This window comes from Saccopteryx leptura, chromosome 3, assembly GCF_036850995.1.
Source record: "Saccopteryx leptura isolate mSacLep1 chromosome 3, mSacLep1_pri_phased_curated, whole genome shotgun sequence".
NCBI classification, from domain to species: domain Eukaryota; kingdom Metazoa; phylum Chordata; class Mammalia; order Chiroptera; family Emballonuridae; genus Saccopteryx; species Saccopteryx leptura.
The window spans coordinates 273815867-273829473 of NC_089505.1; the positions used below are offsets into that span (position 1 = coordinate 273815867).

The 13607-nt window shown below is 39.3% G+C and overlaps 1 protein-coding gene across 1 annotated transcript in view; it reads right to left on the bottom strand.

Annotated features, from left to right (window-relative positions):
• Positions 1-13607, bottom strand: part of PLEKHH2 (pleckstrin homology, MyTH4 and FERM domain containing H2) — a 110092-nt gene that overhangs the window by 44887 nt on the left and 51598 nt on the right. The window contains exons 12-15 of the mRNA XM_066378388.1: positions 10323-10459; positions 10109-10219; positions 9854-9940; positions 8121-8279 (exon numbers count right to left, since the gene is read on the bottom strand). Of these exons, the coding sequence (XP_066234485.1) occupies positions 8121-8279; positions 9854-9940; positions 10109-10219; positions 10323-10459 (494 nt within the window). The remainder of the gene's footprint in view (positions 1-8120; positions 8280-9853; positions 9941-10108; positions 10220-10322; positions 10460-13607) is intronic.

Below are 13607 nucleotides of genomic sequence, written 5' to 3' on the forward strand. Positions count from 1 at the left end.
GTTTTTCATCATTTGATCTCTTTATGAAGGTCTTTACTGGTGGTTCCTCCCTGCCCAGACATTGGAGATCTTTGCCATTCAGTCACAGCTATACCCTCATTCCTAGAAAAATTCTAAACCCTATTCCTCCCAGGGGGTAAATTTACAATAAGCGCTGTTGCCCCAGACCTAAATATGGTATGCTTGGTTGAACTTGCCTTACGATTTCACTATCCTACCAGCCCTGCCAAGTTCTGCCTTGAGACTAGACCTCCTCTGCAATAGTTAGAGTGGGCTTCAAGCTGGAGAGGCCCATCATCCAGAAACTATGACACTAGCCAGTAAAAACCGAAGCCCAGCATTCTGCTATCAAACTTTTCCCTGGTGATAGTATTAAGGAGAAAAATACAGGAAAGGAGAAGCAAGTACTTGGGGTGGGGAGGGGTGTTTTACAATTTAAAATAAGAAGCTCAGGAAGGAGGCAGATGAGCTATGAAGTTATCTGAGAGAAGAACACTGTGAGCAAAGGAAGCAGCAAGTTCCAAGGCCCTGAGACAGTGTGTGCCCACCCACATGTCTCTGACAAGTGAGAACAGAGGTCATCCAGGAAGGGGCAGGAGGTGACGGTGGGGGCACACATATTTTGAAGAACCCTTGTAATGACTTACATTTAAATGGGCTGTTCTGATAGTAATGCATGGAGAATAATATAAATTACCGACACAACAGATTTTTATAGTAGGCAAAACACTATAGTAGAAAAGGACTGAATTTTGAGGTCAAATGGCTTAAATTTCAGTTCTATGGCATACCAGATGGTTGTCCTCAAGCAACCAACTTGACCTCTCGGCTTCTGTGGGCAACATGGGATTATTGTACACCTCCCTGGGCTGTTGTGATGACCAAAGAAGAAAACGTAAACAAAGAATAATAGTAGTTACTCAATAAATGCTTCCTTCCTCACTATGCATGAGGAGAAGTAAAACACATGTTTCATTTAAACCCACACACACAGCCAGTCATGAGGCTTTCAATTTTATGGTTTAAGCAAACAATTCCACCATCTCACAGTCTGATGGATTTAGAATGCTGTTTGAGGAAAAACAAAAAAATGTTTCATTTGGCAAGACATGTTTCAGTTTAATTAAATTTAGAAACATATGTTTGCAGACAAATATCCTGAAGTTTTAAATAGTTTGTGTTATGCAGGTTTTATTTTCTTCTTTTTTTAAACTCAAAAAAAATCAAACTCAAAAGAAAAAAAACTCATCAAAACTGGAGTAGCCCTGGCTGGTTGTCTCAGTGGTAGAATGTCGGCCTGGCGTGCAGGAGTCCCGGGTTCGATTCCAGTCCAGGGCACACAGGAGAGGCGCCCATCTGCTTCTCCACCCCTCCCCCTCTCCTTCCTCTCTGTCTCTCTCTTCTCCTCCTGCAACCGAGGCTCCATAGAAGCAAAAGCTGAGGCTGGCTCCGTGGCCTCTGCCTCAGGCGCTAGAATGGCTCTGATTGCGGCAGAGCGATGCCCCAGATGGGCAGAGCATCACCCCCTGGTGGGCATGCTGGGTGGATCCCGGTCGGGTGCATGCGGGAATCTGTCTGCCTCCCCGTTTCCAATTTAAGAAAAAATAAAAAACAAAAAACTGGAGTATAATGCATCAGGCTGTAGAGAGTATCCTTTTGAGATGATTTATCTTTAAAATAGAACAATGGGTACTTTTGAAGAACCACAAACTAATGAAGACCTTTGCCAATTCACTGTAAAAGCTGTGTTTAAAAGCACCATCTATCTTTATATGTAGATCTAATAATATTAAAATTCTTAAATCTCTGAATCATTCTGTAAAACTCATAATAAAGCAAATTACACTAGAAGAATTCTCATGAAGATTTAAAGGCAATCTCAAACCTCAAGGCTTTGGGGAACTAAGTGTGGAAAAAATCATTTTTTACCTTGTATCCATAGCAAAGAGGCTTCTTATCATCTCTGCTTGAAACTTTGAAGACAAACTGTTTATTATATCCAGCTGAGCCTTTGTTATCACACACAAAAAACATAAGCTCCCATGGTCTACTCTCTTTTCCTATTCTCGAACCTATAGCCTTGTCTACTACAAATCCTGACACCAGCTCTGCTGACTTCAGTATCTGGTGAAACTCTTGTGATAACAATACATATTTTTGAAGTGTTGGTATGTGCTAACCACTGTTCTAAAGAGCTTTATCTGCTTAAATAATTCACTTATTCCTCCCAACACCCTGTGAGGTGGGCAGTGTAATTATCCCCACTCTGTAAATAAGGATGCTAAGGCACTGAGCCTGTAAGTAACTTATTCAAGGTCACACAATGTAAGTGTCAGAGCCAGGACTTTCGCCCATGCTCTTGCCCTAGCCTCTTCGCTACACTGCCTCTCGACAGTCTTAGCCCACAGTTCCTTGCTCTCTTCATTTGCTACCCCTCCATTTTCACCATCCATCCCTTGGCCATATCTAGTCTGCTCCACTTCTGAAATTTACATACAACCCTCTGATCTCAACATCCCTCCATCTCTTTCCTTACTCACACCACTCCATTCCTTGACTTCATTCAAAACTTTGAGTCCCCTAATCCTCTCATTTTAATCCAGTTTACCAGGTCCCCACGGTCTGTCTTTCTTCTCCACAACCTTGAATCCTGTGTTTGATCATAAAACAGCTCTTGCTCTTGTGATTAGGTTGTATTACTAAGCTTCTGACAAATCCACCCAACAAAATTTATTTATTTATTTATTTATTTTTTTAGTGAGAGGAGGGGAGGCAGAGACAGACTCCCACATGTGCCCTGACTGGGATCCACCGACAAGCCCACTAGGGGGCAATGCTCTGCCCATCTGGGGCCCTTGCTCTGTTGCAACCAGAGCCATATTTTAGTGCCTGAGGCGAAGGCAATGGAGTCATCCTCAGCACCTGGGGCCAACTCGCTCTAATTGAGCCATAGCTGCAGGAAGGGAGGAGGAGAGAGAGAGATAGAAACGAGAGGGGGAGGAGGAAGGGTGGAGAAGCAGATGGGTGCTTCTCCTGTGTGCCCTCACTGGGAATTGAACCCAGGATTTCCACACACCAGACCTATGTTCTACCACTGAGCCAACCAGCCAAGACCTATTTATTATTATTTTTTAATTAGATTTTTTTTTGAGCAAGGGAGATATTTGTTGTTCCATTTATTTATGCATTCACTGGTTGATTCTTGTATGTGGGATTGAACCCAGAACCTTGGTGTATGGGGACGATTCCCTAACCAACTAAGCTACCTGGCCAGGGCTTCCATTTGCTTTTAAATAACCCAGTGGAGAGTGTGGGAAGAGAAAGAAGATTATGGTTATGAGGGATTATATGAAATAACATTAGTCATAGCTAATCATTGTTGAAACGGAGTGATGAATATGAGGGTTTATTCTATTATTCCTTCTACTTTCATATATGTTTGAAAATGCCTGTCATAAAACATTGATATTCAAATCATCTTGATAGACATGTATAAGGAAGTAAAATATTAACAGTAGAATCTAGGTGGTAAGAATATCAGTGTTCACTGTAAAATTCTGACTTTTCTGCTTATTTGAAAAGTTACATAATAAAATGTTAGAGAAAAAGATCACTCTCCTCACAGCACTACAATGTAAATTCTCTGCTTCTATTTCTGTCATCTAAAGACAGTAAAGAAAAATAACCAGCCCTGGCCGGTTGGCTCAGCGGTAGAGCGTCGGCCTAGCGTGCGGAGGACCTGGGTTCGATTCCCGGCCAGGGCACACAGGAGAAGCGCCCATTTGCTTCTCCACCCCTCCGCCGGGCCTTCCTCTCTGTCTCTCTCTTCCCCTCCCGCAGCCAAGGCTCCATTGGAGCAAAGATGGCCCGGGTGCTGGGGATGGCTCTGTGGCCTTTGCCTCAGGCGCTAGAGTGGCTCTGGTCGCAACATGGCGACGCCCAGGATGGGCAGAGCACCACCCCCTGGTGGGCAGAGCGTAGCCCCATGGTGGGTGTGCCGGGGTGGATCCCGGTCGGGCGCATGCGGGAGTCTGTCTGACTGTCTCTCCCTGTTTCCAGCTTCAGAAAGAAAAAAGAAAAAAGAAAAAAAAAGAAAAAAAAAAGAAAAATAACCAATCTCCATGCCCCACACACTTAGCTACTCACCCTTCCTCACCTTTCTGCCAGTCCAGCCCTCTCACATCTTAGTATCTTTCAGCCCATTGCCTGGCATGTAGTAACTGCCCAATAAATTTTTTTAAATAAATGAATTCTTATATAAAAAACATTCTTCCTAAGCAGTAAAATTGCAAGATTAAATATCTAGAATTCAATTAGTAAAGTTCTTAATATCTACCTATATATTTCCGTACTTAATATTAATGTGCCAACTTGGAAAAAAACTCCTCCCCTCTAAAGTACTCAGACTGTCCCACAGTATCTCAGCGTGTTGCCTGAATGTGAGTTCGGAACATGTCACTAGGAATAACGGAGGGATATTTCTCTCTTATAAGGCTCTGAGGGTGAAAATATGCGGTGGATAAGGCTTCATAATGGTAGGAAGAAGACTTAATCAGCATCCTGTCTGTAAACCCTGATGGGGATAATCACCTCAACTTACACTCATTTCAAATGCAATTCTGAAATGGGAAGCAGAGAACAGCAGAAATGTAACATGAGCAGAAATTAATAAGCCATGCTGATAAAGTAAAAACAAGCAAACAAAAAACCAAATTAAATTTGGGAGAAGTAACAAACCGTTGGCCATCGAATCATATTAAACTTGAAGGGCTTTGATTTACATGGTCCTTGAAAAAGGACAACTAGTCATTATGAATTATAATAAGAATGTGACTTAAAGTAGCACTGTGTTCACTGGAAAAAATATATTTGCACAGTACGAAGGAGTTCCAACCCATCAGTAACTGAAATAACATTTTTATGGTAATGTAAGATTTTGAAAAAAAACATAGGTCACTCATTTCTTTGTTGACTGCACTGAATTTTTTCTGTTACTTCTGGAACAGCTGGTCAGTCTTTATAAATCTTATGGAATAGCACCCACCTACATGTCCATATTAAATATAGATTATATAATGGCATAGCATATCAACATCTAAGTTTTTCACCTCTTATGTAAACAGAGGTCATGAATAATGACAATGTAGAGGTTATGTTTGTGTGTAATATTTTGTGTATAAATATTTTTTTGTATTTCTCTAAAAGTGACAGTAAATATGTCAAAAACAACAGGATTTTAAAATTTAAAAATAATATTTCTTAGCATAAATCAATACTTATTAAAAAGTTAGGAAACAAAACCAAGCAAAAATAAAATAAAATCGCATAGAGATAGTCAATATACATTGGCAAATTTCCCATGCAGCATTTGTATAGTGGTGAGCATAACTAACCTCCATTCAGACTTTTTCTATGAATATGTTTATCAAAAATTGTACTTTTTTAAAACATTATATACATTCTGAATATAATACTGCATTCATTTTATCACCCAACACATCATAACATATTTCTATAACATTAAATATTCTTAACAATTAAAGTGACTGCATAGTAAAGCATTATCTGATTATATAAATATTTATTTAAGCTATTCCTTATACATCTACATCAATCTCAATTTTTCTTTATTATAAACTATGCCGTGTAAATAATCTTTCTGGGGTAATGAATATGTTCTATATCTTGATTGATTGACTGTAAATATCTGTCAAATCTCATCAGACTCTACACTTAAGATCTGCATTCTAGTGTATGCTAATTATATCTCATTTTTTTAAATAGAAAAAAAAAATTAACCACGCTGCGATGAACATATCTATACTTAAATCTTTTGTCAATTAAGACCACTTCCTGAGTACTAATTACTTGGGCTGAGATTACTGAATCAATAGGTATGCATTTATGTTTATAAATATATATTAATATTCTTGCCTGACTAGACAGTGGCGCAGTGGATAGAGCATCGGACTAGTACATGGAGGACCCAGATTCAAAACCCCAAGGTCACTGGCTTGAGCGCAGGCTCATCTGGCTTGAGCATGGGCTCACCAGCTTGAGAGTGGGATTGCTGGCTTGAGCATGGGATCATAGACATGACCCCATGGTTGCTGGTTTGAGCCCAAAAGTCACTGACTTGAAGCCCAAGATTGTTGGCTTGAGCCCAAGGTTGCTAGCTTTAGCACAAGGTCATTGGCTTGAGCAAGGGGTCACTCGTTCTGCTATAACTTCCCCCCACCAGTCAAGGCACATATGAGAAAACAGTCAATGAACAACTAAGGTGCCTCAACGAAGAATTGGTGCTTCTCATCTTTCTCCCTTCCTTTCTGTCCCTATCTGTCCTCTCTGTCACAAAAAAATAAAATAAAATATTATTATTCTTTCATTCATTTGTTCTTTCAAAAATATTTACTGAGTAAACAGTTTGGTAATTGCCAAACTGCCTTCTAGAGTAATTCTCTCACTAGCAGATTTCTTAACTTGTGCCAATACTGCATTTTATAATGTTAAAAAATGTCCCCCTTTGACCAATTTTTAAAAACATCTATTATTTTAAGTTATGCTTTTATTATTATTATTGATTGATTGATTTTAGAGAGTAGGGAAGAGAGAGAGAGCAAGCGAGTGACAGAGACAGGAACATTAAACTATTTATGTATGTGCCCTGCTGGGAACCAAACCAGCAACTTCTATGCTTCAGGACAATGCTCTACCAGCTGAGCTATCCAGCCAGGGCACAAGTTGTGCTTTTTTTTAATTTATTCATTTTAGAGAGGAGAGAGAGAGACAGAGAGAGAGAGGAGAGAGAGACAAGGGGGGAGGAGCTGGAAGCATCAACTCCCATATGTGCCTTGACCAGGCAAGCCCAGGGTTTCGAACCGGCGACCTCAGCATTTCCAGGTTGACGCTTTATCCACTGCGCCACCACAGGTCAGGCCAAGTTGTGCTTTTTAAAAAACATTATTAGCCTGACCAGGTGGTGGCGCAGTGGATAGAGGGTTGGACTGGGATGTGGAAGACCCAGGTTCGAGACCCCGAGGTTGCTAGCTTGAGTGTGAGCTCATCTGGGTTGAGCAAAAAAAGCTTGCCAGCTCAGACCTAAGATCGCTGAGCAAGGGGTCACTCGGTCTGCTGAAGGCCCACGGTCAAGGCACATATGAGAAAGCAATCAATGAACAACTAAGGTGTTGCAACAAGAAACTGATGATTGATGCTTCTCATTGCTCTCCGTTCCTGTCTGGTTGTCTTTATCTATCCCTCTCTCTGACTCTCTCTCTGTCCCTATAAAAAAATAATAATAATAAAAAAATAAAAATAAAAAAAAAATAAAAAACATTATTAGTGCCCTTGCTGGTTGGTTCAGCAGTAAAGGATCGGCCAAGCATGTGGAAGTCCCGGGTTCGATTTCTGGTCAGGGCACATAGGAGAGGCGCTTGTGCCAGTCTGCTTCTCCACCCTTCCCCCTCTTCTTCCTTTCTGTCTCTCTCTTCTCCTCCCAGAGCCAAGGCTCCATTGGAACAAAGTTGGCCCAGGCGCTGAGGATGGCTCCATGGCCTCTGCCTCACATGCTAGAATGGCTCCAGCCACAATGGAGCAATGCCCAGAAGGGCAGAGCATCTCCTCCTGGTGGGCATGCTGGGTGGATCCCGGGCAGGTGCATGCAGGAGTCTGTCTGACTGCCTCCCCGCTTCTAACTTCAGAAAAATACAAAAAAAAGAAAAACCCAGAAAACATTATTAGTGAGAGTAAAATGTCTTCCCACGCTTATGGATCAGCTGCACTTCTTTTTACCTCTACTAGCTCTGCTTTCCCTTCATGTCCTCTGTTCCTTGCCCCTGTTCCATGGGTATCCTTCGCTTACTGGTTAGAGAAAGCTTGCTTTTCAGCCATTTCAAATACTCTGCCTAGAAATTTTTGAGAGTAAGAACATTAAAATTTTTATGTATAGCAGTCAAATTTGTCATTTTTCCTCTTTATGATTTTGGTCTTTAGTATCATATTTAAAATACCCTTCCCCACCCCAGGATAATATATTCAATATCTATTCTTTGACACCCACTTTTCCTGATCAGTGGGCTAACTCCAGTGCTGAGACACTGCTGTGCACATAAAGTTCCCACCTTGGAGAGCAGGCCTTTCACTGTTGGTTTGCCCTCGGGCTGCAGGAAAAGCGGGTTGGCAGCTTGCACTCGAAGAACATTCTGTAACACTTTAATCCACTCCTCCAATATATTGGGAGAATCTGCAGTCAGGTAGTATGTGTGTTTTTCAGTAGTCAACTAGAATGGGATGAGAAAAAGATAGGAAAGGGAGCTCTGAAGATTTTGGATTATTAGTATTTCCTTGTCCATTCTTTAAACATTGCTACTTAACATGGAAAAAACAAACACGCTAAACTTTGAGTCCTAACGGCTAAATAAATGACTCCATAAATAATTTAACATATTTGAACCACTTGGTGAGAGTTACCATAATTTACTTTTTGTTGAAATTTTTTTTTCACTTCAAGTTTACTTTAAACTTTTCATAGCCTTATACTTTTGGGTCATGGTGTATCTTGTTTACTCAAAACAATTTCCTTTCTTCCCTTAAATGTGCTACAGGATCCTGGTTGTTGAAGTGAGAGGCAGAATAATTGGAGACTACTAAAATAACACATTTTTAACAAATCCAGAAGCTATTTGTTATAGAAATGAAGAAATCAATTATAAATAAAACAAGATCTTGCATAGAAGAGAAATGCTTGGCACTAACATGATCAGGCACTATAAACTTGCAACTTTTCAGTTTCAAATGAAGCCTATTTCAAATCTTCCAGCTATTTAAGCAGCTTACAAATTATTCTTATCAGCCATGCTCCAAGAGAAACCTTTCCCTGAGTCTCCTCCCTTCTACAGTTTTGGGCAGTTCTCAGGTACTAGCCACTGGAAACATTGATAATGGATCTTTCTGATAAATGTTGAAGGCTACCCTTCCAAGGAGCAAGATAAAAAACTAATAATTATTAAAGGCATTTCAGAAATCTAGTGTTTGGATTTAAATCACATATACCAAGCTATCTCAATAGACTGCCTTTTAAATTTAACAGGATTCTGTCAAGACTGGCCTATCTGTGAATGAAATGGGCAGCAGCTACCTCTATGGTGTGACTTGATGGGAACTAGTCCAGCCCCTCTGCTCACCAATATCCTTCCCATGTAAGTGTAAACAGCATCTGAAGTTCATAGAAGAACTGTCATTTTTCAGTTCTATCTTAAAATGTAAACACCCGCCTGACCTGTGGTGGCGCAGTGGATAAAGCGTCGACCTGGAAATGCTGAGGTCACCGGTTCAAAACCCTGGGCTTGCCTGGTCAAGGCACATATGGGAGTTGATGCTTCCAGCTCCTCCCCCCTTCTCTCTCTCTGTCTCTCTCTCCTCTCTCTCCCTCTCTGTCCCTCTCTCTCTCCTAACAATGAATAAATAATAAATAAATAAATAAATAAACCTTAAAAAAAAAATGTAAACACCCCTGGATTTAATATACATTAAATTACTAACATCTTCTTGGGAATTCATGTACCAGATGACCCTCCCTTAAAATAGCTGGACAGTTTGAGAGCTGAGACCAGCTGGGAGAGAAAATCTAGGGAAAGAGCAATGTAAATGATAAAGGGAAATGAAGTGTAGTGGGGATTCACAGAGCACAAACTTAGCTTATGTTATAGCTTTAACCAAGAACTCCTGGGGTTTCATGTATTTCTGAGCCATCAAGCTTAACCCAAAGTGATTTATCCAATCTTCCGCTCTATTAGTTTGAATAACCGAGAATTGAGTTTTGCATGATACAAGAAAGAAAGTTTTTAAAAAGTACCTGAACTGTTTGTTTGTTATCTCCTCTTAAAATACTGCAGGATGCACTAAGTTCAATATGGCCCTGGGGTTTCCTAATTACATCACTCTGTATGGAAGGAAGAAAACCAAACGCAAAGTGAAAAGTGGTTATCCGTAACAGTGATAGTAAGAAGTGCTTTGGATGATTAGTAACAGCACAGGGAAGAAAATCCATCAGGAGTCTGAATCCTAGTTTAAGGAATTCAGTTCCAAATAGCAAGCACTTTCCACTCACCGGAGATTTGTAGTAAAGTAATTCACCACCTTTAAGAACAAACCATCTCCGCTTCCAAGTTTTGACTTTACCACTCATTTTTAACAAATAGCCAGATTTTTCCAGAGGTTCCTAATTAAAAAGAAATTTTAAGAAGTATTTAAGTTTCCTTTGAAAGCTCCAACTAACAGATTCATTCATTAAAAAAAAAATACAACACTGATGCAGCGTTTACATTTTTCCCGTTATCACTGGAGGACGAGCAGGTCTTCGGGAGCTTCTGCTCCGGCTGTGAGTACTCTGTGTCCGTGGAGTAAGCGTCTGGGGGAATAGCATAATCACTTTCGGAAGCCACAGAAGAGAGAGACACACCTAGATGATTAAAGAAATACAGCAAATCAATATTTAATAATTAGGTGGTACAATTGCGGGCTATAAGTCCTCCTAAGGATACGGCTATTCTTAAACAATAAACCTTCTTACGCTAGACTTATTCTCATGCCTTTGGACACGAAGAGCTTTTGAAGTGGAAAACAGAACTACAGGATAAGGACTAACATGCAAATCTTTAAGGAAGTCAAGGAATATAAATAGTATTTGGAACATAAGCGAAAAAAAATCCAAGCAAAGCTATTTTTACAGATATAAAATATATGCAATAGTCTATAAATGTATCTTTTATTAAGGTTAAGTATGTGATGTTATATTCTGATATATAAACAAACAACTTTAATCTTAATTTATCAAGATTTGCACACTCACCACTTTCTTTTTGTAATCGCTTTTAAAATAATTCACATTTATAAAAAAACCCCACAATTTCAGTGGTATTTTTTTATATAAGTCCAACACTACTAGTTTATAGATTTAAAAATCTCTTAAAAGATAAGCAATATGAATTAAAGATTTAAACAGACTATTTCATTTTGCTGGCAGCTATAAAATAAAATTCAAGGGATCATGTTCACAATAACTCACTTGCCTTTACAGAAAAAGACTGGAAAACTGTAAGTTACATTTAGAGGGTCATTAAAATGGTGATTTTGCATATATTATATAAAATCAAAGACTTAGGCCATTATTCATTACAGTTATTCTAACAATTTTTTTAAAAGCATTTAACAGTTAAGGGACATCAGGACAATGACACTATATCATTACTATTATTTATTTGAATGAGACAGGTAACAACTGTGATAAAAGTAATATCTTTATTTATATGGAATAATAGAAATTTAGATCTAAAATGGACCTTAGAGATCATCTTAGTTAATTCTCTCATTCTCTAAGACTAAGATTGAGAGATTAAAGGATTTGTCCAAGGCAGGGGCAATGTTGGAGAGCAAATCTCAGGCTCCCAGCTCCAGCCCCCGTATGTTAGGTACCATCCTAGGTGCCTAACAGAACATTTTCTGCCCTTGTGGAAATTAGATTCTAGTTAGGGGAGACAGATAAAAAAAACAGGCAGCTAGTCCTGTGGAAAAATAATACATAGAGTAGACTAAAGGGAATTTTTAAAAAACAACCCAGCAGTGGGAGAGGGCGAAGGACTGCACTTGAATGGCGTGGTCAGAGTAGATGCTACCAAGAAGGCAGTGTTGGCACAAGCACTGAAGGGGGGGCGACAGTCAGCCACAGAGACATCTGGGTGAAGAATACCAAGCAGAGGAAACAACCAGTGCAAAGGTCCTGAAATAAAAGCACGTCGGGAACATTCCAAGAACAGCAGTGTGGCTAGAGCTGAGTGAAGGAGAAGAATAAAGGAGATGAGGAAGGACATAAAAGAATCATGTAATACCCTATAGTCATTTTGAATACTTGAAGTGTTTTGAGCAAAAGTGTAATGCAACCTGATTCTAGATGTCAGGGATCAAGGTAAGAGCAAAGAGACCAGTGGAAGCCCAAAATACTAAACCTATGAAAGCTGAGAAACTCCCTTTGAAACCAAGGGGTTTGGGAGTACCTAAGGGTTCCATGGACTACAGTTTGAAAACCAAGACACAACGTATAAAAAAATGATATACTGAATGGTAATTTATTATTTCATGCATTTAATATTTAAATAAGAACAATAAAAGACGTACACAAAACTAGATTATGTCATGTTTAAAACCCTTTCTTAGAGTTTTAAAATATTAATGAAAAAATATAAAATAATACCTGATAAAAAACAATGAAACTGTTATTTAAAATATTTCCAATGACAGCTTGTCACTCCCTGGTTGCTTGGCACTTTTTCTCGTTACGTTATTATGTTTGTTTACTAAGTAACAAACGCAAGGGAATTAAAATGTAGTATTCCATCAAAGGTATAATGAGTTTTATGAAATAAATAAATAAACATTACAAACATAGTTCTGTCAAAGTTTTTCACCTATGGACAGAATGAACATTACTGTGGGTGCTTGAAATATGCTGTTGCACAGATGAACATTAAGAAAAGAGTAAGGAATGTAAATTTGTGATTTCACATTGGACAGCTTCACCAGCGCACACCTTAGTGAGAACCCTGATTACAAGAGCCATTTTAACAACCGGTTCACTGAACTCAACAAAAAATTAGATGTTGTTTCTGCTGAACCCTGAACCAGTGCAAGCCAGCTGAATCCCACCATTGCGCGCACACACACACACACATTATAGTGAACTAAAGGCTTTTGTAAATATAGATGCCATTTAAGGTGAGATCTCTCTGTACCCTTTCCCTACACCAACAATTACTTCAAAGTCCACAAAAAACATAAACATATCCAAAGTAAATTTTTTATTGGTTTCCATTTTAATATCAGAACAACCACCAAATTATTTTTCTTCTTTTTTTTTTTTTTTTAGTGAGAGAGAGGCAGGGGACAGACAGGGACAGACAGACAGAAAGAAATGAGATGAGAATCATCAATCCTTCATTGCAGTACCTTAACTGTTTATTGATTGCTTTCTAATATGTGTCTTAACCGGGGTGGGGGGTTCCAGCAGAGTGAGTGACCCCTTGCTCAAGCCAGTGACCTTGGACTCAAGCCAGTGACCTTGGGCTTCAAGCCAAGGACCTTTGCGTTCAAGCCAGAAACCATGGGGTCATGTCTGTGATCCCACGTTCAAGCCAGATGAGCCTGCGCTCAAGTCGGCAACCTCAGGGTTTCGAACCTGGATCCTAAGCATCTCAGGCTGATGCTCTATCCACTGTGCTACCACCTGGTCAGGCGACCACCAAATTCCTAGATGTATTTATTGCCATTTAACAGTGCAACAAATTTAGTGGGAATAAGTCTTTCCCATAAATTATGCAAAAAAGAAACCTCATGTTGGCCAAGGATTTCACTTTATTCCTGTAATAAAGTGATCTCTTTTACACAAAATGGATGGTTAAATAAAAAAGTCTGGTTGCTACTCTAAAAGCACAAAGAGAATTGAGAATATAAATTCTTAGTCCTAGGCTAATTCTCTTTTCACTGTGGTTTAAAACAAGTACTTAAAAAAATCTTACCATGAAGATAAAAGTCCCAGTAAGTATTGTGAATTTTTT